The 27,475-nt window shown below is 44.1% G+C and overlaps 1 protein-coding gene across 2 annotated transcripts in view; it reads left to right on the top strand.

The window, feature by feature from the left end:
- Positions 1-27,475, top strand: part of RBBP8 (RB binding protein 8, endonuclease) — a 451,013-nt gene that overhangs the window by 359,600 nt on the left and 63,938 nt on the right. For both annotated transcript variants that reach the window (XM_078687426.1, XM_078687425.1), the window contains exons 11-15: positions 8,961-9,804; positions 10,501-10,630; positions 15,980-16,071; positions 24,782-24,890; positions 25,891-26,064. In XM_078687426.1, coding sequence (XP_078543552.1) covers positions 8,961-9,804; positions 10,501-10,630; positions 15,980-16,071; positions 24,782-24,890; positions 25,891-26,064 — 1,349 coding nt within the window. The remainder of the gene's footprint in view (positions 1-8,960; positions 9,805-10,500; positions 10,631-15,979; positions 16,072-24,781; positions 24,891-25,890; positions 26,065-27,475) is intronic.

The raw sequence follows: 27,475 nt of genomic DNA, 5'->3' as shown, positions 1-27,475 counted from the left end.
CCACTGGCACTGAACCTTCGGATCCGAAAAAATCATCAGATCCAAACAAACAACAAGTTCCGAAGACCCCAACTAAACCTTCAGAACCCAGGAAAACTCCTGATTTGAAACCTAAGGAGCATAAAACAACTCCAAAACTTGTGCCACACAAACAGCCGGACCTGAAAAAATCGGCACCCAAGCACAACACTCCAGAGGAGGAGCTTTTTCGACCTGATCCAACCCATAAAACTCTCGAAATAGTCCCAAACACAGGTCACCTTATAGTTAGTCCTTCCAACAAAAGGAAAATTGACAAACCTGCACCAGCTTCACTGCCTTTAAAGAAAAGAGACATTGCCACTTCTCCTTTAAGAAATCCTTCTCCACCTCCTCCTCCACACCACATCTCTCCTATCCCATCTCAGTACTCTTACAATCTCCTCCACCTCAGGATGATAACGACTTTGGGGAGGGAGGGGATGATGAACCTTTAGGGGAACCTAATCATCTTAATATCCCAAATGACCCGTGGGACAATTATGGCACACCAGATGTTCCTGACACACCACAAGATGATATCTACCCATCTACACCATCCCCTCCAGCGGACACTATAGGATTCACTCAGCTCAAATACAGAGCTGCAGAATACCACGGTGTGAATTTGCACACAGACCTTAAAGAAGAAGATTTCCTCATGGACACTTTTGCACCATCTCAACGGTCCACTTCCATTCTCCCAATGTTAAAAGGGGTAATCAAAAACGCTCCTGAAATCTTTAAAGATCCTGTAAGGGCTAGAGTCATTAACCCCGGAGTGGAAAAGAAATGCAAGTCTGCCCCAGCTGACACTGTTTACATTAAAGGGCAGCTTCCCTTAGATTCTTTGGTAGTCTCCAACTCCAGGAAAAGGGCTAACTCTCTGACTTCAGGCGATGCTCCACCTCCTGATAAGGAGTCAAAACTGTTGGACACATCTGGTAAAAGAACAGCGTCCCAGGCAGCCTACATATGGAGAAGTGCCAACACACAGGCTTTGCTGGCTAGGTATGAGAGGGCGCACTATGACGAACTAGAGACCATACTACAACACCTTCCAGATCAATATAAAACAAGGACCAATGATCTCATCCAGGAAGGGAAACTTATAACTAATACATCTATTTGATGTGCTCTGAATGCTGCAGACACAGCTTCCTGAGCTATTAATACCAGTATTCTTTTGCGCAGACATGCTTGGCTACGTATTTCGGGGTTCAAACCCGAAGTTCAAACTACCATATTAAACCAACCCTTTGACCAGGAGCATTTATTTGGGCCTAGTGTAGATTCATCTTTAGAAAAGATGAAAAAAGATACGGATTCTGCCAAATCAATGAGAGCTTTGCAATCGCAGACTTTTTTAGTCGCTCCTCTTATAGGGGCGCCTCTAGAGGTTTTACCACTGACAACTCCTCCACCTCCTATAAAAATCCCACCCAGACCTCCTCAAACAGAGGTTATTACAGAGGAGGCTACGGGGCAATATCAAAAAGGGTAGAGGCAAAACTATCAATACTTGCACTGCCTCCACCTCCAAACAATGACTTTCCTTCACTCCCCCTGGACCATTATACTCCGGTCGGGGGAAGATTGCTACAGTTCCTACCTGTCTGGAACACCATTACCATGGACAGGTGGGTGAGACAAATTATCCAATCCGGGTATTGCCTGGAGCTCACTTCAACTCCCCTAAACATACCACCCAAACAGGGTCTAATGTCAACAGAGCATTTAACACTTCTAAAACAAGAGGTGCTTTCCCTCCTACAAAAACATGCAATAGAACCAGTTCCCCTGCATCATCAAAACACAGGGGTTTACTCCCTGTATTTTCTCATTCCAAAGAAGGACGGAACCCTGAGGCCCATTTTGGACCTCGGACCATTAAACCTCTACATACAATCAGACCATTTTCATATGGTCACTCTTCAACAGGTCCTTTTTCTACTCAAACAAGGCGATTTCCTTGCCACCTTAGATCTCAAGGACGCCTATTTCCACATTCCCATTCACCCTGCTCACAGGAAATATCTTCGATTTGTAGTGGACGGTCAGCATTATCAGTTCAAGGTTCTCCCATTCTGAGTCGCCACAGCACCCAGAGTCTTCACAAAATGTCTGGCAGTGGTAGCAGCCCACTTAAGAACACAACAAATTCACGTCTTCCCATACTTGGACGACTGGTTCATAACAGCCAAGTCGCATACCCAGTGTGTAAATCACACACGCACCCCAATCCAACTACTCCACAACTTAGGGGTTACAATAAACCTCACAAAGTCTCACCTACAACCGTCCCACATCCAACAATATCTAGGTGCCACAGTAAACACCTCAAAATTGAAATTAAAATATTTATAGAGCGCACATACACCACGCGGTTTCTTGGCGCTAGGGACACAAACCAAGGGGGAGTGAAGAGCCGGACGACTAACGTGGAAAAGCTTGAGCAAACAGAAATGTTTTTAGAGATTTTCGAAATTCTAAATAATGGGGAGAGAACCTGAGGGAGAGGGGAAGGGTATTCCAGAAGGTGGGCGCGAGCGTAGAAAATTTTACGCCACCAGACCTCTTCTTCTTGAAACGAGGGACAACCAGAAGAGATTGTGAAGAGGAGCGCAGCTCTCTGCTGGGACAGTATGCCTTGATCTCGGAAGAAATAAAGTGAGGGGCTATCCCTGCCCTAGCCTGGAAGGTGATACAACCCATCTTGAACAAGGCACGTTCCCCGATAGGCAACCAGTGCAGAGCTTTAAGCAGCGGGGTAACATGATGGGACTTGGACAGATTGTACACAAGTCGGGCTGCCTGATTCTGCACCAGTTGGAGTCTCCGAATATTGTAAGCGGGGACACCGTTATAGAGGGTGTTGCCATAGTCTAAGCGGGAAATCACCATCGCAGACACAATGAGTTTGAGGGCACAAAAAGAGAAAAAACGGGACACCTTACGAATAGTGCGAAGAGTGAGAAAGCATGAGGAGACAACTGAACTAATCTGTGGGTGCAGGGTGAGGTGCGCATTGAGTTTAATCCCTAAGGTTTTAACCGAGAAAGAAGGGGTTGGAGGGGGACCCAGGGAAGAAGGCCAAAAAAAAGGGGACCAGGGACTGGAGGAGCCTCCCGTCAGAACCAACTCGGTTTTGTCGGGGTTAAGCTTCAGATGGTTAAAGCTCATCCAGTCCCTAATGAAAAACATAATAGAGTGAAAGTTGTGAATAGACTCAGGGGAAGAGGATAAATTAAAAACCAATTGAAGATCATCAGCATAGTTGTAGATGGTAACGTCCATCTGCTGAAGTGCAAAAATAAGAGGGGAAATGTACAAATTAAACAACAAAGGAGACAAAGAGGAACCTTGTGGCACTCCGCAGTGGACTGATTGAGGGGAAGCAGAGAAGTTGGCCAGATGGACGGCCTGAGTGCGATCCCTCAAAAAGGATGCCAGCCAGACCAGGGCGGACCCCCCGATGCCGGCCGCCTCGACACGGGACAGAAGAATGGAATGGTCTACCGTGTCGAAGGCGGCGGACAAATCAAGGAGAACCAAAGCCTGGGGCTGGCCAGCATCCATGCCCTCTCTGAGGTTGTCCATCACCGAGAGGACAACGGACTCTGTGGAGTGTGCTGGACGAAACCCAGCCTGGCGGGAGGCTAAGCAGCCGTTCTCCTCCACAAAGGTACTGAGTGTACTAGTGATATGACGTTCCAGAATTTTGCCGAGGAAAGGGAGGAGGGAGATAGGGCGATAGTTAGCAAGTAAAGATGGGTCGGCACAAGGCTTTTTTAAAATAGGAATGATGATTGCCGATTTGTGGAACTGAGGGACCGTACCATGAGCCAGAGAGTTATTGAGGAAAGTGAGCGGAGGGGAGGGACAGGCCAGATAAATTTGTTTTTAAATGTGTGCAGGGCAGATATCGGATGGGGAACCTGACTTAACCGTCGAGAGGAGAGACAGGAAGGCTTCTGTAGTCAGAGGGGGAAAGTGTTCAAGATGCATCTGAGGAGAAAAGGGCTGTGGATCCGAATAAGAGGGGGAGGGAGGAACAAGATTAGACTTAATAGCTATGATTTTGTCTGAGAAATAGCTATTGAGTGAATCACAGAGGGTCTGGGAAGGGGAGGGTTTGAGGGTTACTCTGTCAGAAAAAGCCAGATCTTGCACAATAGAGAAGATTTCTCTGGGCTGGTTTTCGGCGAGCAAAACTTTAGAAGAGAAATACTCGGTTTTGGCAAGAAAAATGGACTTCTTGTATTGGTTCAGAAGAGTTGTGTACTGAATTTTAAGGGTGGGACTGTAAGTGCGTCGCCAGGCACGCTCCGCTTGCCGGAGAGCCAGTTTTTCCTCTTTCAATGCGGTATTAAACCACCTATTAGCATCATAATTGCGCCTGGCAGAAACTCGTCTGAGAGGGGCCACCTGATCGCAGCCTCTGCTGAGCCAATTATTTAGGGAGTCCATTTGACAATGGAAAGGGAGATCTTCAAGATTAGGACGAGAGACCGAGAGGGAGGGCAAAGCGATGGCATGTCCACATGAGTCCAATTCCGGGCCCGTGTGTTCCTAGGGAGGGGAAATTTCTTAACAAGGGTAGGGCACAAAGAAAAAGAAACTAAAAAATGATCAGACCAAATACAGGGGGAGACCACCAAAGAGGAAACGGGACAATTGAGCGACCAAACCTGGTCTAAAATATGGCCATGGATGTGAGTGGGACTGTGAACATGAAACACAAAATTGAAAGAGGAGAGAGAGTCAGAGAATTCTTTAGACGAAAAATCCTCAACTGGATCGGAAAGCCAGAAATTAAAATCGCCAAGCACCAGGATGGAGGAGTTATTGACTGCTAGGGTAGCTAGCAGGTCCTTGAAGGCGTGGAGGAAGTGCGCTGTAGTTTGAGGGGGATGATACACAAGCAAACAAGTGAGATGTGGCGAGAAGGAGGCGGAGCGAACAACTAAGTAGTCAGTCATTGAAATGGGGGGGGCTGGTAATATCTGGAAGTGAAGATGCGTACGGGCAATGAGAGCCACGGCAGCACCAGCCTTGCCGGCTGGTCGGCGCGGATGGCATAATAGGAGGGGGGGAGGGTGGCCAAGAGGGTTGGGAGAGAGTCCGGGCAGAACCAAGTCTCTGTAAGAAGCAATAGATCAGGTGGGTGCGTGTCTAGCAGAACAAAGAGTTCATGAGAATGCTTGACCGCCGATCTAGTGTTCAAAAGGAGGACAGAGGTTGCAGGAGTCACAGGGACAGGAAGGGGCAACGCTGAAGGGCCAGGGGAAAGAGGGACTGGGGCCAGAATATGGGGGGTGGGAGAAGTCGGCGTAAGGCCGAATTTTGAGATTTTGGCAATGATCGAATCGGCCAAAGTCCACGGACCTTGCATAGTTCGAAGCTGGGCTGATGAAAAAGTAAAACATTGGGCAGAGTGGAGTGCCCCTAGCCCCGGCTGGCCGCGGACGGGCGCAGACGGGCTTGCCTTTGGCGCGCCCGATGCGCGCGCCCGATGCGCGCGTCCGCTGCGGGTGCGCATGGGGCGTCCCTTTTGAGCAAATGGGAGCGCGATAACTACAGCGCTCACCCGTGACCCACCACTGCCCCACCAAAGATGGAGCCCGCAACCCCGTCAGCCCTCCGGATCAAGCGGCACTCAGCCGCGCCGGACCGGGGCTAGGGGAGCGGGAAGGAGGCGGCAGGCAGCGGCGGCAGGTAAGGGAGAAAAAACACAAAATAGTGTTTAAAAACAGTTCACTTTAAAAATAACAAGAAGCAATCCCAGGCGCAGCCAGCGTCCGCGAACCCACTGCCTCTGGGTTTAAGCGTATCTCAATCCAGCCAGGATAGCAAGCATGCAAGCCCTTATAACAAAATTCCAGCCACAACACTCGCTTCCAACTCTAGTGTTTATGCAACTAATAGGGATGGTGGCCTATTGTATATTCATAGTAACTCCCGCAAGACTCCAGATGGAGCCCCTTAAAGGAATGCTTAGCACGTCAGTGGAACCATGCTCACGGTCAGCTAACAGATCTGCTGTTGGTCGACGGCCCCACACATCGCTGTCGGCAGTGGTGGAATACCCAAAACCTTTTCAAAGTGTGACCGTTCCTAGAGCCGGTTACACAGATCGTGCTAACAGCAGACTCATCGCTCACCGTCTGGGGAGCTCATCTACTACATCACACCATACAGGGCACATGGACACCTCAGCAAAAGCTACTCTACATCAATCATTTGGAGTTACTTGCAATCTTTCTGGCATTAAAATCATTCCAGAAACACATCAGGCAAAACTGTCTTAGTCCGGATGGACAATATAACAGCAATGTATTCTTTACAAAAACAGGGGGGACTGCACTTTCTGCAGCTCTCAACCAGCACAGAGCATATGGAGGTGGGCAATTACTCAAAACATATTCCTTTTAGCCCAACATCTTCCAGGAATACAGAATCAAATGGCAGATCTGTTAAGTCGTCAAAGCCAACAGATTCATGAATGGAAACTTCATCCACAAGTTCTTCAGCCATTTTTTCAAATGTGGGGGCATCCAGAGATAGATCTTTTCGTCACACATTCAAATGCAAAATGCCCAAGCTTCGCCGCCAGATATCCACACCCATTGTCCAAAGACAATGCGATATGGATGAATTGGTCAGGCAGATTTGCATTTGCTTTTCCGCATCTCCCGCTCATTCCATGAGTGGTGTGCAAGCTGCAACAGCAGTCACTAACACTAATCCTAGTTGCTCCAACATGTGCCAGGCAACCATGTTACACAACATTACACGGAACTATCAGTAGTCCCACACCAAAAACTACATCTCCCCACAACTCTTAACACAGAACCATGGAGAGATCAGACATCCAGACCCAGCACAGCTCAACCTAGCGATCTGGCTCCTGAAGTCCTAGAATTTGGTTACTCAATCTTCCATCTGATTGTACGAACGTTATCAGAGAGGCTAGGCGCCCCACCACTAGAGCCTGCTATGCAACCATGTGGAAAAGATTTGTTATATACTGTACCAATAACACAATCAATCCTCTAGATGCGTCCATTCAACACATCATATGTTACCTCCTGCATCTTCAAAGATGTAATCTAGCATACACAACAATTAGATTACATCTCGCTGCCATAGCAGCTAACCTGCAAAATAGACAGCATTTATCATTGTTCAAGGTACCTGCCATTAAAGCATTTATGGAAGGCCTCAAAAGAAAAAATCCTCCCAGGGTACCACCCTCTCCAGTGTGGAATCTAAACATCATCCTCACTAGATTAATGGGTCCTCCATTTGAACCTCTACATAAATGTGAGCTACAATTTCTTACATGGAAAGTCGCTTTCCTTGCAGCCATCACATCTCTCAGAAGAGTCAGTGAGTTACAGGCACTAACTAGTCAAGAACCTTTTTTACAACTCCATCATAACAAGGTGGTTCTTAGGACAAATCCCAAATTCCTTCCAAAAGTTATTTCTCTCTTCCATCTCAACCAATCTGTTGAGTTGCCAGTGTTCTTCTCGCAACCACGAACAGTAGCAGAAAGAGCTCTTCATATACTGGACGTAAAAAGAGCACTTCTTTACTATATTGACGGAACAAAACCTTTTCGAAAAACAAAACAACTTTTTGTAGCCTTCTCACCACCACATAAAGGCAATCCCATATTAAAGTCTGGAGTTGCAAGGTGGATTGTCAAATGTATACAAATTTGCTATAACAAAGCAAAACATACACTATCTATTCCCCCTAAAGCCCTCTCTACCCACAAAATAGGGGCTTCCATGGCATTTTTAGGGAACATTCCCTTAGATGATATCTGCAAAGCAGCTACATGGACTACACCGCACACATTCACAAAACACTATTATGTAGATGTGCAGGCAAAACAACAAGCTAATGTGGGCCAGGCTGTACTCAAAATACTATTTCAGACTACTGCAACAGATACTAGTGGTCGCCGCTAAGGGAGAGTACTGCTATACAATCTATGCATAGTGTGTGATATGCAGCTCATATGCCTCCGAACGGAAAATGCTACTTACCAGTATGCATCTGTTCTTGGCATGTAGAGCTGCAGATTCACACATGCCCACCTGCCTCCCTGGCTACCTTTATCTGTTCCAGTATTATCTTAATTACATACAACATACATGGACATCTCTTTCTGTTTCTCACAAAACTCCATCATTTTCCTTTCATGTGGAAAAAAACAATTCGAAGATGGAGTTGATGCCCATGCACACTATAGTCCATAGGAGGAATCACCTATCTCGTGACTTCCAAAGACTTCTTACAAGACAACAACCAAGTGCAAACATCTGGGCCCAACACCAGATGGCGATCTATGCATAGCGTGTGAATCTGCAGCTCTACATGCCAAGAACAGATTGCATACTGGTAAGTAGCATTTTCCTTTCTCCTTAACTTCCCTGATAAACCCTGCAAGTCCATAACAGCCATTCCAGTATTGGCCCCCCTCTGGGAGGGAGGGTCTGCTTCATGTGTGGGGAACCCAGCCACCTCATCAGCTAATATTGCATGCGGAATAAAAAATGTAAGGTCCCTGAAAAACACTAGGATGTCTTCTGAATCTGGTGAGGACAGATTCAGTTAAAGCAAAAGCAGCCTAGTTTAGATCCAGCCACTTCATGTGTAAAACCACTAGATGGAAAAGACTGGAAAATGCATGAAATTCACAAAAAGAGAAATTGTTTTTGCAGTCACCTTTGTCACAGTGACAAATACTACAGCAGACGTTTGAAGGTATGACAGATAATTGTTACCACAAATTTGTCTTTTTTGTTATTTAATGATAAAGTATGCATAAAAATTAGTGAACATTTTATTTGCTTTTACTCTTTTTCACAAAAGTGCTGTTTAAAGTGTAAAAAATATTACAATTAATAAATATTATTGTTATTCAGGTATGAGGACTCTTCTCAGGAAATACAAGGTGATGCAGAATGGGCCCATGCTCCAGCTTCGCCTGTGTTCGGAGCACCAGCTGTTACCAGTGATAGCCCTGAGATCGAAATGTGCCCTTCCCCTTCTCTCTTAGGACCTGGAAGGAAAGTAAATGCGAAAACAGTCCCCTCACACAACACATCAGACTTCAGGACATTGAAAGGCAGATCAAAATCGGAAGATGTAGCCCTTGTTGCCCCTCTTGTGTTTGTGCCGGAGGTGAAAACTGTACTCAGTCAGTCGTCTGCAAGCAGGCACATGGTCTTGAAGAGAAGTACAAGTGAACTGTTTTCTTGTACAAGTCCCAGTAAAGAAGATTCCACTGAAAAGAATGAATTATTCATACCATCTAAACGACTTGGAGGTAGAGGTGAAAAGAGAAAAAATGAGGAAGACCCTGAAAGCGATACCTGCTGTGAAAAGACATTTAACAAGGAAAATAATTTCCCTGTCAGAACAGACTCCAGGGCAGACTGTTCAGTTGATAAACCTCTTGATCTTTCAGACCGATTTTCAGGTGTTCGTTCTAAAGAAACAAACCATACAAGAGGCACTAGTAAAGCTAAACTAAAGCAAATTACTCTGTATGATGCACTGCAGCAGGTTTCCAAGACATATAATGGGAGCTACAAGGGAGCCAGAGGCTTCACAGAGGATCTCTGCGCCGAGGAGGTGACTCACCAGCCTCTTGGCGCAACTACTTCCAGCGAGAAAACATTGCAGCAAGAGGATAGTTCTTCTTTCAAAACTGCTCCCTTGTTAAAGGCTGCTAATGACTCCGATCATCTTTTTGATGATGTAAAGGTACATATGGGTGGGTGGATTTGTGGGGGTGGGTGAATGGACGGATAGGTGGATGGATGGCAACAGCGACTCCTCCAGTAGTTTTAAAAATGTAAAAATGAAATGATAAAACGGGTTAAACCCGTTTTATTATTGTTTTATTTAGCTTGGTGCGGGGTCAGGGTTATGATCGGCTGGAAGGGGTGTAATGAGCTCTGCCTACACTGCGCATGTGGTTTTAGGCTGGCGGTCTCAGGCTGGCCAAAAACCACATGCGCAGTGACCCCTCTCCAACCCCAGCTACATGGCTGGAGAGAGCAGGCACATACTCCTAGTCTTTCCTGAAACGCACATCATCGGTGCTCAGGCCAACCCTGAAGCTGCTCTCATGTGGGAGCAGCTACAGGATTGTCCCCAGGACAGGCTGGTAGCTTGTGCCTGCCTGCAGTGGCATAGAGAAGCGTAAGAGCGTGACGCAATGCTGAGGGCAGCAGGTAAGTTGTATTTTTTAATTTTTTATCTTCGTTGTCCCCTGTTTCCCCTGCCTCTTTTGTAAAAATACTTTTTTTATCTTCGGTGTCCTCTGTCCCACCCCCTGGCCCCTCCCCCACCCTGCCTCTTTTTCCCAGAACTAGCAGCTCCTGATGGACATACAGGTAAACGTATAGATAAATGGATGAACAGAGTGGTGAATTGATTGTATTGTCTCTTTGGTAGGTTACCGCTGTGCATGGGCTCCCAAGAAAAAAAAACAAGACTGAAAAGAAGATATGTGAACCAGCATCTGTGCTTCAGCTGAACCCATGTATGGCAAATCCACAGAGCAAGTCGCTGGAAAGAGAACAAGGTATGTGCTTGCTTAGTACATTAATAAAAATAATTATTTTCGGTCACTGTATTAGCCTGGATTATTAGTTGGGAGTTCAATGTTCCCACCAAAATAATAATATAATGCCTTGACCGGTTACTAGAGGCTTCTACGAGGAACCTTGTGCTAATTTCTTCCAGATTATGGCTTAGCCCTTTCCCTGCCCGTACAACATATAAATAGGACTTAAAATGTTTAGAAACCCTGGCAGCAAAAGTGTTAAGCAACAGATCTTCCCCAGAGAAAGCATGTCAAAGGCATGATGTATTCAAGTAGCACCAAACAACTATAAAGTCATGAAGATCAAACGATATCATTCCCAAACTAATTTAGTAAAAGGGGAAATTATTTTTGAGTACATGAGACAAGAATGGTCAAAATCAGATAAAGGATCGGAATACATAAGCTTACCTAGCTTTAAATGGCAAAATGTTCCAATAGAAGTCTACGGATGTGAGTGACACCAGGTCTTAAATGCCTTTTCAAGCCGGCCATGATCAAGTGCTGGTCAGATAACCCTAAGAGTTTACTGCCCCCACCAACAAAGCTACCTTCATGCCTAGTCATAAAAATGGAAGTTGGAATCCTCCAGCGGGACTGGTCAGGCGGATGTGGCCAGTGAGAGCCCCGCAATGCCATATTCAATGAGTTTGAAGTCTTGCTGAAGCATTCAGTTTTGTCGCCAAAATCTGAAAACCGGCAACCTTGATGAGCGGCAGAAGTCACCTCATCTTGCCGCGTATTTCCATTGGTTCTTTTCAATTTCACATTCAGTCTCTCTGGAGCTCAAAATCTATCAGCCGGACCAATCAGGAAGCTGACACAGGGCAGGGATGCTTGAAGTGATGTCCTACTAATGCCTTAAATGTTATGATAGTTTCTTTTGTCTTATTGCTGCACTCCAGTTGAGAGATGTGTCTCCTGTAATAAGACAATGTCTGGGGACTTCAAAGCAACATTTGTCAGTACTTTATTCCTCTTAATGTAGTTAGTGAGGTCATTGACATTGATAGATTATGCAAAGTCGTTTGGACTGCTCTGGCAGACATGTGAGTTAGTGATAGATCAGAGTCCCTCACGGTGGGTTCAGCAAACAGACACCTATATCCGAAGTGGGGCAGCAATAGTAGGTGTGGCTCTTGGACAATTGTGCCACGTGAGGTGCAATAAGTGACAATAGGTTCTATAAAGCACTGTACACCAAGTATATGTTGGCGTTCTAATAAGCAATAACGTAACACACTAGAAAGGAATGTAGTATGCGGTTCTAATGAATATGAGAAATATAAACTGCTTTAAACAGGCAAGTAAACCTACTGACCCTCCGCCATCCCGGACCCCCATCAAGAGCGTATTCATGTTACAAACGAGGATCACTCTGGATCGCACAGCCTTACCAAAACCATCTCCCTCTCCTGAACAGGCCCCGGGCAAATGCAGCATGTAACTGCAAAAGGAGGGAAATGAACTCGACCAGAAGGCGCTAATCCAGTCATGCAGCCTAGAACAAGAGAGACAAAACACTCCACTCCAGCCCCCATAATCACCAGATAAATGTCCACCCATCCGCAATTCTCAAAGTATCAGATGGATCTCACCTATGTGATCTCTCAGAGAGAGAGCAAAGTTCCCTGGATTGACTGAGGGCTGCGTATAGTCCGGGTTTGATGGGTGGGCACGACTTATTGGGGCCTCTCAGAGGAGAGTCGGCTCCATCTAGAGGCACCTTCCACAGTACAGTATCCAACCCCTGCCATTTTGGGGTGTCACACTTGGGCATTCCCGTTAAAGATTTTCTTTGTCCAATCCCATTGTCGTTGCCCGTTGGCTCGCAATGTCAGGTCACAAAATCTTCATGTCAGTTCCAGGAAGTGAGGACAAGAATTGTTCAAGATCATCCGGATCATCAAACTCTTTATGCATGTCATCTATAGAGAGAACCAAACTGGCCAGTTCCAGGAGGCTTAATGAATACCCAGTCATTGTAGGGTCGGTCATGATGCCAGCAATTATTAAAAAGTATCACTGTATCATATGCGTAATCTCCTGCGATATGAATTTTGGCACCACGATAAAGGAAAGAATTGTTGTGTTACTTAGCCACCGTAATTACCTGCCTGGTGATGTCATAAAAAACAAGCAATAATTTGTTGTTGTGTGTTTCGACACACAGGTTACCCCGTTCTGATAATGTGGGCCCTTTGGAACTCCAACCGGGCATGAAGGTCAGATCCGTGAGTTCTGGGAGGAAAAACGTAAGGAAACCATCCAGGTCTTTCGCCTCCAGCTAACCAAAATAATGGACATTATTTCTGCAACTATGGTCCTCAACCTCCTTTAACTTTCTGTGGCGGTGGCACACCTCACTACTTGCCTCCACTCTACAATCAGCGTCATCAAGTCCTTTGTGCCGGGGGCTGAAGTCCGTCCGAAGGGATTTAAGATCGGCAGCTGTGGATTTGGTGCATGCATCCGGTTAATTGTTGTCTTGATATCCGTGAGCTTCTTTAGTAACGTTTCCAAAGTGACATCTGTCATGGTGGATGCAGCGGCTTTCAGTTTTCCAGCCACCATGTAATTGAAAAGAAGCTGGCATGGGGTTTTACCCATGGACATTTGGAAGGGCAATCTATGATCTGTTAAGAGGGCTCGTCCTTCAAAATTAATCGTGGGTATGTAGGTGGTCTCCAGATTTGATAATTTTCAGGTTTTAGAGCCCACCTGATGCAGAGATATGCAATTCCCCTACTATAACTGTGGGCAAGGATGTATGATGGTCAGGAGTCTGGCATCTGTACCAAAGTCTCTCAGATTAAACCTGCGGCTCCACCGTGGACCCACAATGGGCGATTGATGTCCAAGCATGCAAGGTTGTCTGTACAGAACTCAATGCCCAATGTCCATAGCAGCATCGCACCTTAGTTTCAACATATTCTCTGATATATATATGTTTGGTGTCCTGTCCTATACTGCTACAAATAGGGCCACCTGGTAAGTATGCTTTACGTGTTCAGGAAGAGACAAGGCACCACAGTAGCACAATACCTTGATCAGTAGTCCATCCAACACAGCCTTGGATATATCAGGCAGTCAGCATTCAAACATCAGGGGTAGGAAGTCGTACCAGACATAGGAGTCCACCGCTACAGTATGTCTGTCCTCAGGTTGTCTGGGCACAAGCCATTAGGTAAACCACAGATAAGGACGTGTGCATCAGAAGAGCAAAAGAGGCCCATCTGTATTTAGTTCGGCAAAGCTACCATATATGGGGTTGAGGAGAGGCAGAAGCCTCCCGTGTGCGTACTAGGGTAGGGGCTCAGCCCACTGATGTTGGGTCCAGATGTTGGTCCCACACCCACTCCTAAAGAGGAAGTTAAAAATCTAGGAATCTGGCTTGACCCCAAACTCTCCTTTGAGACCTATACTAGGAAAGTCACAGGGAAATGTTTTGGGATTCTCAAAATGAAAAAAAAACCTCTGAATATTCTTCCCATTTTAGCCAGGAAAACCCTGTTTCACTCTCTTGCTACAGCACAGCTGGACTATGGGGATGTCCTCTATCTTGGAGCAACAACAAAAAAGTCTACACAGGCTGCAACCTATTCTGAATGCGGCAGCCGCCTGGTTCTCAATCTACCGAAGAGAGCTTCATCGGTGAAAGCCCTTAATGCCCTGCACTGGTTGCCCGTTAATAAAAGAATCCTCTTTAAAGCCTTGTGCTTTTACCATAGGATTCTGTTGGGTAAGGGACCTAGTTACTTACATGATCTTCTTACCCCTTATAATCCGACATGTCACGTGAGATCAACAAGGGGCTCACCTGCTCATAATTCCTAAAATTCAAAGAGCAAGAATGGGTGTGCGCTCTTTCGGCTACTTGGCAGCCAAAAACTGGAACACATTACCCCCCTCCACTTTGAGCTGAGCCATTAGAAAACGCTTTCCGGAAAGGTTTGAAAACTTGGCTCTTCCAGCTGTGAGTTTCTAAGGATCGCATCCGCCCCTGCTGCATGGCTTTTTTCATTAGTCTCTCTTACCTGTTTCCAAGAAGTAGCTCCTACCGCGGGGACACACCACTTGGTGTAATCAGGCACTTTATAAATGATTTTATTATTATATATTATAATTATTATTATTAGCACTGCATCCACGGCCTCAGTTAAGCTCAAGGAGCCATAGCTGTTCGAGGCCTGCCGATCCCCTGTGCTGCAGTCTCTGCGGCCATCTAGGCCTGACAGCAGGCCAACACCACAACGTAGGGTCCTCCTCCCACTCACCTGCCCTTCTCCAGGCCCTGAGGTAGGTGGAACCCATCCCAGTCCAGCACAGTGCAGGCCTGTGGAGTAGAAGGTGACCCCTCCTGGGGTCTCCGGATCGTTGGAAGTGATGCACTCCACCAGGGACGATAAAAGGGGTCTCGAGTGGCATCCCTTGTCGCGCATCAGGTCTGCTCCATGTGGCGATGTGAGAGGCTCGGGGTATGACCTATTTTCCAGAGGGGGCACCGGATGGCTCAAGCACTTTAGTGGGAGCCGGCCATCTTGGGCATTGTCAAACATCTTCTCCACACATTTAGATGTTGATGAAAGATGAATTTGAACCTGCAGTCAGGTCTAAATGCACAAAATATTGGTTTCATTTTCTGTGTGCTCTAGTGTACCGTTTTCTCTTGAGAGCTGTTGAAATTAATTCAGATGATGTATTCTCTTTGTTTGAGAAATCTTTGAGCAGTTTTTTGTTCTGTGCAATATTTAGGATGTTGGTTTTGACCCGTAAGTTGTAATCAATGATGGGGTGATGCTGTTAGTGCACTCTGAAAACTGCTGCAACCTCCTTGGGCCTCCTTAAATTGATTCTTTTCTTTTGTAAATTGCCTAGATTGAAACTAGTTGTAGAAAAATTATAACCTAATATAAATTCCGAGATTGTTATTCACTTTCGAAGTATATTAATTTGCGGACAGTCAAAACTACACCAGATTTCTGAAGGACTACATTTACGATTAGGCATCAGTTAAGCATTGTTAAAAGACATGGGCAAGCGAAAGACATGGCACAACCACAAACCGATATTTTTGTTGGTATTCACAAATATATCTTTTACTTACAAGATACGTCTATTGAGTATATGTGTTTGTATATATCTATCCTAGGGAGCAAAGCGAAATGTGCTTCAATAGAAACTCTAGACAGGGCCTATATACACATATTTGAAAGCTTCGACTATAACTTGCACATGTTTTATTTCAAATGGATCCTAGTCCATATCTTGATAATCTCTTACTTCCCTTAAAATGGTAATTCAGAATTGTTTCTTTGGTACTTTAAGGTAAACCTTCCTTGGAGAACATGCAGTGGAGTATAGATCCAGGCGCAGATCTTTCCCAGTATAAAATGGATGTAACCATGATTGATACTAAGGTACAGAAACTGTATATGTTCTTAAATATGGGTTTCACTACATGTTTCTTAATGGATTTGTTGCTCCTTTTCCTACACGTTATGTCCTCCTTTTTGTTGTTGTAACGATTTTACAAAGTGCCTCCCCAATTTTCACGTTCTTATGAATTTCATGGTTGCTGAGTCTCTACCTTCAAAAAGGCTCATTCTTTGCTTTTCACTAGTTTTGTGCCTGTTCTTCTTTGCATTCTTTATGAATCTTTAAGTCTATTACTAGTTCTATTGCCTTGCTTCCTTCTAGAATTGCAACTGCTGTGTTGGAAAATGTCATTTTAACTGTTTTGTTGCGAGTACCAAATAAGTTTGAGCAATAAGTATTCATCAGTAACATTTAGATTAACATTTAAAGTGTACATAATGCTAGTGTATGCTTCCAACATCAGTCATTTACATTTTCATATGCATTATTTCCCTGCCTAAATTAAAGGTTTATATTACAGGGCTCGAAAATTCCACTCGCTCGCATAGTCGAGCTAAATTTAACAAGGTCGAGCTGTTTTTAAGTCCTACTCTCCCTTTCTGGAGAGTAGGAAAATAAACCAACTTTTGTCCTCTGCCTTTGAAAACGCAGCAAATGTGACAAGATAACCAGATTTAAAGGCATTTTTATTGCTCACAAAGTTAATGAGCAATAAAGATGCCTTTAAATCTTGTTATCTTGTCACATTTGCTCCGCTTTCACAGACGGAGGTCAAGTAGGTTGAAGTTAGGTCAAAGACATTTTTTAAGGTACTAGTCCTGCAGGACTAGTACCATTTTTTTGATTTTTCGAGCCCTGTATTAACTCCTCCTTTTAACAAAGTTCATGTCATATTGTGTGCCTTCTTTTTTTGTTTTTAAAACCTTTATTGTACAGAAGGCGATCACAGATACGGGCCTACAACCCATCGGGCCGGCCACCACAATTAAGTGACATACGAGGCGATACAGGAGAGACAACAGGATTTCTAAATAGCTCATATGAAAGGCAAAGGTAGCAAGTCTTCGAGTCGCCATCACGGACAGGATAAGAGTAGGTTAATTTTATAATTGAAAATAGGGTGTCACAGGATAATGACAGTCTGTAAAGGCCAGAGGGCCGTGGTGAGCCGTGAGCAAGCCGAGGTCTCGAACACAGGAAAAGACCAAAAGAACAGTATATTTTGGCAAAGGCAGAACGTGAGTCCCACATCAAAAACAATCACAATCGCTGCTCAACACCCTCCCACCACTACAAGGACACATAATAATAAAACAACGAAAAATACGGTTACAGAACTAAAAGCCCTCCGTTACAACAACCCAAGGGAGGAAAAGAAAAATGGGGAGGGGAAAGGGAAAATAAGGGAGGAAAAGGACATCGAAAAAAGGGAGGGGGAAAGTAAGGGCGCAGCATCAGAGCACGTCCCCCACGGCCAACAAAGCACCCAATACTAATTCGGCACATGGAACTAGTGGCAACAGGAGAAATGAATGCATAGGAAACCGTGACAGCAGAAATACCAAAAGGGCCATGCCAGCACAAACACCCCGGGGGGCTACGTGCCGACACCGCGCCACGAAAGTAGGGGATACATGAGAGCCATAGAACCAAAAAAAGGAACAAGGGAAAATACAATAAAACAGACCCCCCCACCACCCCGCACCGCCCACCCTGCACCCCTGCAGAAGGCTATGGCCTACCCCCCAGCAGCGTGCCTGTCGCCCTAAGTAGAACCCGAAATATAGAAGAATATAGAAAGTAAGAATCACGTAGATTAAAAAGGGGGGAAGGGAAAACAGGGAAAAAACAGCGGGAGAGGAGCCACATAATCAAAACCCCTTCAGCTCCCACCCCCCGCCCAAAAACACTCAGAGCCCACGGGAAGATAGTAAACACACGGATATGCTCCAGGAACGTACAGAAGTATCAAACATAATCATACAATTATGAACGGATCACCCAACCATACCACAAAATAACAGTCCACAGAGGCAAGATCAGCTCAACCCTGTCCTCGTTTTTCGCAAACTGTAGTAGTCCAACGAACCAGGAACCAGATCGCATTGAACCGGAGGTGAATAACAGGGATTCGAATAAAAAAAACACTCAAGTTATAGCGATCGCGTCCCGGATGATCCAGAAAGTACTTTAACCACCTCAGGCAAAGCAGGCACAGTTCCGATGGGAATACGAAGAAAGCCGGTCCAGCGGCGCAGTCACAGGATCTTCGTTCGGCCATGTGAGGCGAAAGAGGAAAAGGAGAACCATCGAGGTCGGTCAATACTGGATCCGGCTGGCGAACCTCCAGAGCAAAAGGAGGCACAGGATGAAGAAGGGGAGCGGACCCCCGGACATCGATACCAACAGCAGCCTCCAGGTCCACGACCCCAAGGAAAGTTCCGGCAGCACACAACAGAGATGACGCCACACGAACCGAGGGGGGTCCGGCAGGCCCAGCCAAGGGACCCCTCTCCAGGATAGCGATCGGTGCGGTCAGGGATGCCCCCCAGGAGCGCAGGGCGGCGAGGATGTCGCCAAGTGTAGGCTCACCTTTGCAGTATTCAGAAAACGTGCCGTGCGGCGGATCCGCATCGCCGGTCCCACCAGGGCCGAGAGTCATGGGGCCGGCCGCCATCTTAGAAGCCCGGCGGGGCCGCTACGAACACTGACCCCCACCCGGATATCAGCGGGGCAAAACAGGACACCGGCAACCACCAGCGGAGGTGCCTCCAGGGCAGGAAGGGAAGCCACCAGAAGAAGGCGATGCGCCGGCACCCCCCACGCCGCCGGCACCGTTCTCCGAGTCTGGCGGAGGAACTCAAAAAGGCCGGGCCGGAGAACAAAGGGGAGACGAGCCAGATGTACGGTTAACCCCGTCCATGGAAGTCAGCGCCCCAACACCAGGCTGGAGGACCGCCGGACCAGGCCCGGGAGGCCGCAAGGGGTCTATTAGCACACCGGCCCCTCCGACCGACTCCACACCACCACCAAGGGCCGGCCACCCCGTCCAGCCCGGGCGCCGCCAGGGAGTGCCAGGTCCGGCTGCTCCGGAGGCCCCGAAGCAGACAGGGGCGTAACTCAGGATCCGTGAGCCCCAGGAATCACCGGAGCAAACGGTAAGTGCCTGTGAGTTATCGTCGTTCCACTGCACATCGTGGAATACTTCCCGGGGCAGGATAAAGGACAGGATATTTGTTGCAGACAGGAGAGTGAACGGAGCCGAGCTAAAACGCGGCCATCTCGGACGCGAGCTTGGCTCCTCCCCTTGTGTGCCTTCTTTAGCATTGCACTGGTTGAGTATTCATTTTGTCAGTGGGAAATAATGTGTCATGCCCTCTGCTGTAGAGATATTGGGTTCTCTACCACCTATACTCCATCAGGGACAACCATTTTGCTTGAATTGACTAAAATAAGCTTTTTCTCTTCTCACCATTGCCAATATCTGGTTCCATTTATTTAATTGTGGTAAAAAACGATAAAACTTCACCCTTGAAACCCATTCCTTGGCGCTTCAAACCCTCCTTACCTTGGTGCTCGGACAAACTGTTTACCCATAAGAAAAGACTCCACAAACCAAAAAAAGGCTTGCCACACCTCCAAATCTCCAGTCTTACCGACTAAACTTAAAACAGTCAGGACAAACTAGAAGAAAGCCATTGTCAACTCCAAAATAAACTATATACAAAACCTCAAATAACCAAGCCAAGACATTATTTAAACTCACACACTAGAAAACTCCCACTACTCAAAGTTCACCATGGCTGAATCCTCAGTTCATGGTTACTTAAGTGGCAAATTGAAACTCATTGGACCTAAAAACGCTCTGCTTGACTGGAATTTGCTCCTCAACCATAAACCACTGCCACTCTCTTCTACTCTGATATCTATAGAGGATCTAAAAAAATAATCAAATCTCTGAATACTTCTAACCATATCCAAGATACAATCCAACCCAAATTATCAATTCCACGTTAACATCTCATTAAGAATATCTGGTGTCTATTAATCAGTACTTCTGTAGCGCAGGACATCTGAACCAATTTCTTCACAAGTGTAAAAAGAGCATCCAACTTAGACTCTTGCAACCCCTCCAGTTACAGACCAATCACTAACCTACTGTGGAAAATTAAAGCAATTGATCAAAGTGTCTCCATTCAACTGACCTAATTTGTTGATTAAAGCAATCTCCTTACTTCATACCAGTATGGCTTCAGATCTAGATTTAACTTGGAGCCTGCTTCCTAGCAGGTTCTCAAGAACATCTATCATTAATGTAGGTGACTCCTGCCTACCATTCCTGCTGGATCTTTCAGCAGCTCTTGTCACCATAGACCAGGTCAGGCTATTGAAGCTCACCAACTCAGATTAGATTTTTGCCTTAAAGTTGTAACCTAGTTCTCACCCTTCTTCCACAGCAGCGGCCACCTAGTAAAAACTGGAAACAATTGCTCATTACTAACATCTGCATTGAAACTCAAGGCTCGATTCTGGCATCACTACCATTTAACCTCTATCTTGAGCATCTTTTAGATGTATTCAAAGATTTGACATTCATATCTACCAATATACAGATGACCCACAGTTTTATATGAAAACATCCTTAATATATGCATATACTATAATTATTTAATTCCTTGTTGGATTAAAAACACAATATTTCGTCATAAACCATTCATCCCCGTAAAATAAAACAAAACAGAACAAACCCCAATCAATTCTTGCTTTGATAGTAGCCACCCACAATCATACACTCTCCAAAAACTCCTCCACCTTATACCTTCTTAACACACCAAGGAGGCCCTTCTTCAATCTTTCATTGCTGTATCTTAGCCAGGGGACTCCAATGAGGGCCAACATATGTTTTTCGGTAGCGTGAGATAACTAATAACCACCTTCTTCATTACCTCTCACTTAGTGTCCTTTTCCTAATAAAAAAATGTTGGGTTCTGTTCTGAACAAAATAAAAAACGTTTTAATGTATTTAAGTGGGTCAGTAGAATATCAAAAAGTTAACTTATCTCATTAAAAACCATTAGCATAGATGATTCCACCAGATTTTTCCAAGTGCACTACTTCTCATGAGTTAATATCATGTGGCTAGACGGACTCAAACACCAAAGACATTGTGTGTTATATGCCCAGGCATAGATTACCCAAGAGAAATTAATCCTCATGTGCCCTTCCGCATTTGCAATACAGTGGCCTAAATGTGCCTCACATGCTATTCCACGTGCCAAATTTACACATTATAGAACATTTAAGTCCCTATACATATGTCCTCAGTTAGCCATAAACTTGAAGTCAATGGTGCTCTCGTCCCTCTTTTTCCAGTAGGGGTAAAAGAGGCATTATGCCTACAAAGTCCTCCTACAAATATGAATACCCACAAAAGGGCCATAATTAATTTCACATACACCTTATTCAAAACTGATATCAACAACACTTTCAATTTTTTTTTTACCGTGACAGAGGTTCATAGGGCATATGTCGGTATCACTCAGACGCCAGACACATTTGGAAATATGCGATGTATTTACTCTTCTTCACGACAACCTAAGACTACACATATGAAACCAATCAATTGAAAAATAAATGTATATACTACTATCCATAGTTGCTATAAATCGATGTGCCATATTTTATCATTCTCTCTCCCATTTAAGATCTCTAATACACAGAGTCCCGTTTGTTAGTAACCACCAATTATTATCAAACAACGAGAACATTCTTGGCTCATGCGTTACTACTAGCATTTATCAAGCTCATAGAGCATATGGCATGATTGATGAGCCGTCATAACTAGCACACTGTCCTCATAACGTCATACTGTGCTTCAAGCTGCCGGCAACACTTTAATACTAAAGTCCTCTCACCACTGCCTTCAACATTGCTGTCACTTACATTGATTTACAAAAAGAAAACCCTGCAATCTCCTATATGCCCCAGATACCTTGATTGCTCAATGTTCATTCATAGAAATGATCCTCCATTGGTTATTTCAGCGGCCATAGTGATGAAGTCACCGTTATTTATATAAATCGTTCCCAGCACCAAATTAAATGGGAATACGGTGTTTGTCGCTTCCTAAGTCACGTGACCAGCTGTCCATAAGTTATTGCCATCTTAAGCTAGTATCTTTTTCACTGCATTAAATACGGATTACTAGTCATCATCCTGAGTAGTATACCACCCACATCAGTAATCAAGATCTTCCACAGGTGTTTTGTGGGCCATCTGAGTCAATTCCCCAGTACTTGTATAAAAAGTTCCCTTCTCCAACTCAATGGGAACCGGGTGAATAAACCCATAAGTTCTGTCTATTTATGAGGCACGTGTCTAGCGGCCCGCAAAGCACCACCTTCTCAGACTAGTCACTTTTTCTTTTTATTTAGTGACAGATCCCTTATTGTCCTACATAATAACAACAGGTCATATTAAAATGGAATAATAATATAATAATTAATCTATAGTTATATAGCTGTTCATTCATACATGCATAATCTTTATTTAATTTTAGAAATAAAATCATAAAAGACAAGTCGGTTAAAAAGAGAACCCCAGAAAGATAACATATGAGAAAGAAACATACTGTAGGTGAGTTTAAAACTATAAATACAACAGTGCTGGCCTGACTTAAGTAAAATTTGTTGATTTAAAAATTGGTCGCAATAGCTTATGTTGTAAGTTATGTTTCGAACAAGTCATAACAATATGTATTGTGTCATTGACCGAGACGTTGGCACAGTCTCGTAGGGGCAATTTGAAATCCTTCAAACAGCCATGATTAGAGGAATCTAATCGTAGGAATAAATTCAACCTAAAATATATCAGTAAGCGTCACTGATGACGTGTCATGTAAATGAAAGTGTGTCCTCATGTAACGTAACTGGTGCTATGTAAAGCGCTCGGATAACTGATTCGGTTCGGTTCTAGTTCGCGCTATATAAAACTCTGCAAAAAAAAAAAGTCAAATATAGTTCTAAATTGCTAACGGTTTTAACTAAAATCGCATGTTGTACCGAGAGTTTCAATATTGCAGAGTCCTCCCGGTCCGCTGCCATCCTATCCATAAACGCCAATACTACCCATTTGTGATCAGAGCTAACTATGCAACTGGGATTAGCATATAAATCGGCCCTCCCTAAAGACATCATATTATGGGAGATATAAGCCAGCCACGGAATCCGAGAGGGCTTATCGAATTTCAGACAATCCTGCAAGATTACTCTATTAAAATCCAGTTTCTCCGTTGTCCAGATTGAAAGCCAAAGTTTTAAGGGGCAAAGTCGGAGCTGGTCAATGATGTAACCTAATCCCAGTTCTTCATGGACGATTTCATAGAGTACACTTTGGGGAATATAGGGCCCGATTCACAGAACTAATTTAAGACAAAATCCTAAACTTACTACCATTTTGGTATTCACAGAAGGCACTTACTCATTTCGGTATTCACAGAAGTCATTTAGGAGTCCTTTCTTTGAATAACGAAAGTCTTAAAGTTAGGATTTTTCTCAGTTTAGGAGTAGTAAAGTTAGGACTCCTAACTTTACTACTCCTAAACTGAGAAAAATCCTAACTTTAAGACTTTCGGTATTCACAGAAGGCATTTAGGAGTCCTAAAGTTAGGACTCCTAACTTTAGGACTCCTAAATGACTTCTGTGAATACCGAAATGAGTAAGTGCCTTCTGTGAATACCAAAATGGTAGTAAGTTTAGGATTTTGTCTTAAGTTAGTTCTGTGAATCGGGCCCATTGTTATTCAGTCTGCTTAGTTCTGGTGTTTTTCCCTAGTCGCGTTCCATTAAAACACTTGCGACATGCCTTCATACATTAGTCTAATAGTATTATAGACCCCTCTAGATCGCGCACATACCCCACAGTTTAAGTGTTCCATTCTTTGACAACCAATACTTATTCAAACAATTACCAAAATACAGACTATCCAGGTGGATCCCTGTCGACCCAAAAGGTCAACAGAGTGGGTGTCTTAATTGCTGCAGCAGCTCAGGAGGTGGTTTGTCAGTTTATAGTAATCACCTTGAAGACAACATAGAGTAACTTATTGCAGCCAACTAACGTAATGAGTACATTCTGTCTCTCACTATTCTCCGTCACACTGCTAAGCACTCTGACCTAAGCAAGAAACGATAAGAGCACCACTCTGGTCACTCACACACAACACCACAATACTTCCCACAAAGGCCCACAGCCGAGAACACACCCTTCCAAGCAAGCCTCTCCTCCATAGTGCAGCAAGCTGATGATGTGATTGAGCGCCCTACGATGGAGTACAAAGTGCTATATAAATGCTATTACAATACTATACAATTTATTTTGTTTTATAATTGTGTTGTCATGGTAGGAAGATATAGACAACAAGCATTGAAAATGCAACAGGTCTCGCCTTTAAGTTAGTCATTTGCTTTGCTAATGGTATTGTATAGCAAAGCAAATGGCTTTAACTTAATAAAAGGCGAGACCTATTGCATTTTTATTGCTTGATAGTCTCATGTTATCCAATGTAATTGTGAATCGTAAAACTTCTTTTAAGTAACTTTACCTCTACATTTGATGTTGTATATTTACCAATCACCCTACGGAAGAATTTTTTTATAATGGTTTAACTGATCGGTATGTAATTCTTATAATGAATACTTTGCGAGTATATGTAGTACTCCAAAGTGTATTCAATATACTGTGTATGTGTAGGAGGAAAATCATGCAAAAGCCGAAGGTGAAGAAGTGGACAACACCTACATTAGCGAAAGTATGCTGTACAGAGTGAGAAAACAAGAGGCACTGGGAGAAGACAGTCCAGGTGTGTAATTTTAATGCTTGTCTGTTCGTTTGAATTTTATTTATAATACTTCTTTTAACCTGCAGTAATAACAGCATATCTGTGCTGTTTGTTTAGTTTGCTCAGGGGCTTTGTTTTGCAAATGATTGAAAGTCTTTACTAGACATTTCAGTTCAGTATCACATAACAAGAGTTATGTCTGCCAGGTGTGTGATTCTTAATCAGGACACAACCGATATTACAACTATCCTCTCTTACCTCATACATGCTCTTATCATATGTTTCCTTTAAAGTCGCAAACAGTGGCAGTAAGCCAGTTTCCTGAATAAAAAAAAGCCAGAAAATCAATTTAGACAGAAAATCCCAATTAAAAAGCTCAACTACATGTGTGCGTCTTGTTAGTTTTCTCAGTAGTCAAGATGTAGCACCTGCTTTCCTTAAAGCAAGAAATTTGACAACCCATTTTTAAGAGATTAGTTACTTTTCAGTAGTTAAGATGCTACATTTCATCACATCATTTTCAGTTTGTTTTTGCCAGTTGCCTCTATTATGTGTGGCTTAAGAAATGTGTTTCCGCCAAGTTTCCCTGTTCGTCTTCTAGATCTCCATCTTACAGTTGTAGAGCTATTTCTTGTTGTCCTTCTCTTATGGTGTGGCAGATTCAAACCTCGGGTATGTAATGTTATTTGTTCAAAAAACATATTCCCTCTGGCGTACTGCATTTCCAGTATCAATACAAAGGAACCCCTGCGCGCAGCTAACCTCTGCTTTGGCAGTGTATAGCAGATTTTGGGCCGAGAGCCTGGCCTTTGAGCACAGATCGTTTAGCCATAGTTCATTGACTAATCCATTTGTAGACTGAAAACAGTGAGATCTCATGAGAATAATATGTGATTGCATGGAACAATCCCATAAGTTTAACACATTTTCCATGAAGGAGAAAGTTTTGGAAACACTGAGCCACCAAATAGCAATGGTAAGTAATTTGTCTGATCATTTACTTTCTTCTGTTTTGCATTAGATGGCAGTAATGCAAATGATAGTCTAGAAGAAATGTTTGATCGAACAGCGTATGGCGAGTATGAATCCTGTCTCGCAGAACGAAGCCCAGCTGGAATGGGTTATCAGAGTGGATGTGATGAAGAGGAACGGGAAGATCAGGAACTATTGCAGACGGAAAATCACAAAGTGAAGAGTAAGTTGAACTAATTGTGCAGTTCCTCATATGAGATAAGCTATTTTGTTTTAATTATAGAGCTCTTTTCAAGTCTTAAATAGTTTTAGTCTTGGTAGATTCCACTTCTTGTTTGGGGACTCTAATAAGTGCATCCTATTACCAGGATTACCATATGACTAGCCAATGTTTATTAGAAATTAGGACTAGAGAGACACAATGGTTGAGCTAAAGGACGAACTAGGCAGCTACATATTGCACAAACATTATCTTAATAAACAATTTTGCTGGGACTTAAATAAATCAGAGTGGTTCCTGTATGTGTTGTGGACACTGCATAACCTATTTGTTTCAAACTTCTCCAAAGATGGGTACCAGTGAGAAGAGATGGCCAGGTTATACTGCTCCAGTTGTCACCTTTTCATGACATGCAGTCTTGTTTACATTGACTGGATCCTTCCATGTTGTGCAGATGCATAGGGCATAGCAAGTATTATTTAGCATTTAGGTAGGTCACAAGTGTCTCTTTTTAAGAATCATTAAGAGGCTACACTTTAAGCTCACACCATGGTAGATTGAAGTCAAAATTGGTGGGGGGTTTTGTTCTGATTTTAAGAGCGCATGATTGGGGGTATTGCGGATGTGCATCGGCATCCTCTGGTTTTGCACTTATATCCTGGTCAGAATGGAGAGGGGTGAGATTTGAAAGCAGTGGATTTATTTCTGGGTGGTTATGTGTGGAGGTGGGAATGTATGTGTGCACCAAGGCTGCTAAATATTTGTAATTGAGGCATTGAAGGCCAACAGTTCTGGTATCTACAGGGATTCAACGAAAAATTACCAGCTAAGTAGTAACAGGGTTGTCTCCTCACACCAAAAATGAAACTTACAAATACGTTTCAAGCCTTTGGTGTTTTATGTTAGGTAGGCAGTCAGGCCATTGTGCTGGGCATTGCAATGGTTCTGGTACAAGGTGTCTAGTGTGCTTCTATTATGGAGGAGATTTCCAACGAAATGAAGGGCACTGTTTTTTTAGCTTCAGTTAGTAGAAGGTTGATTGGACTACAGAATCTATTTGAGTATTGCTTTCCGTGCCCCATGTCACACCTAATTTCCTTACCGAGGCTTTAATCGGCACTGTGTCTATGAAGAAGGTGGATGGGACACTGTGATTTGCCTTGGTGTATTGGACATAGGACTGTGGTCTCAGTTTTGTAGCAGTTGAGTTTTACATTGACTTGACCCACACAGGGATCATTTTCTTGAAGCTGCTGGGGATGTTTGAGAATTGGTCTTGGTCACCTGGGACATTCATGTTTATTATTGTGTGGCCACATATGCATGAGTGAGGGCTGGGCTGACAAGGGTAGTTACTTTGTAGGTACACATGTTTGGAGCCATATATTAAGTGTTTTGATTTGCATCAGTTTTT

This window comes from Lissotriton helveticus, chromosome 4_1, assembly GCF_964261635.1.
Source record: "Lissotriton helveticus chromosome 4_1, aLisHel1.1, whole genome shotgun sequence".
Lineage (NCBI taxonomy): Eukaryota > Metazoa > Chordata > Amphibia > Caudata > Salamandridae > Lissotriton > Lissotriton helveticus.
This window is presented reverse-complemented; position numbering and strand designations above follow the sequence as displayed.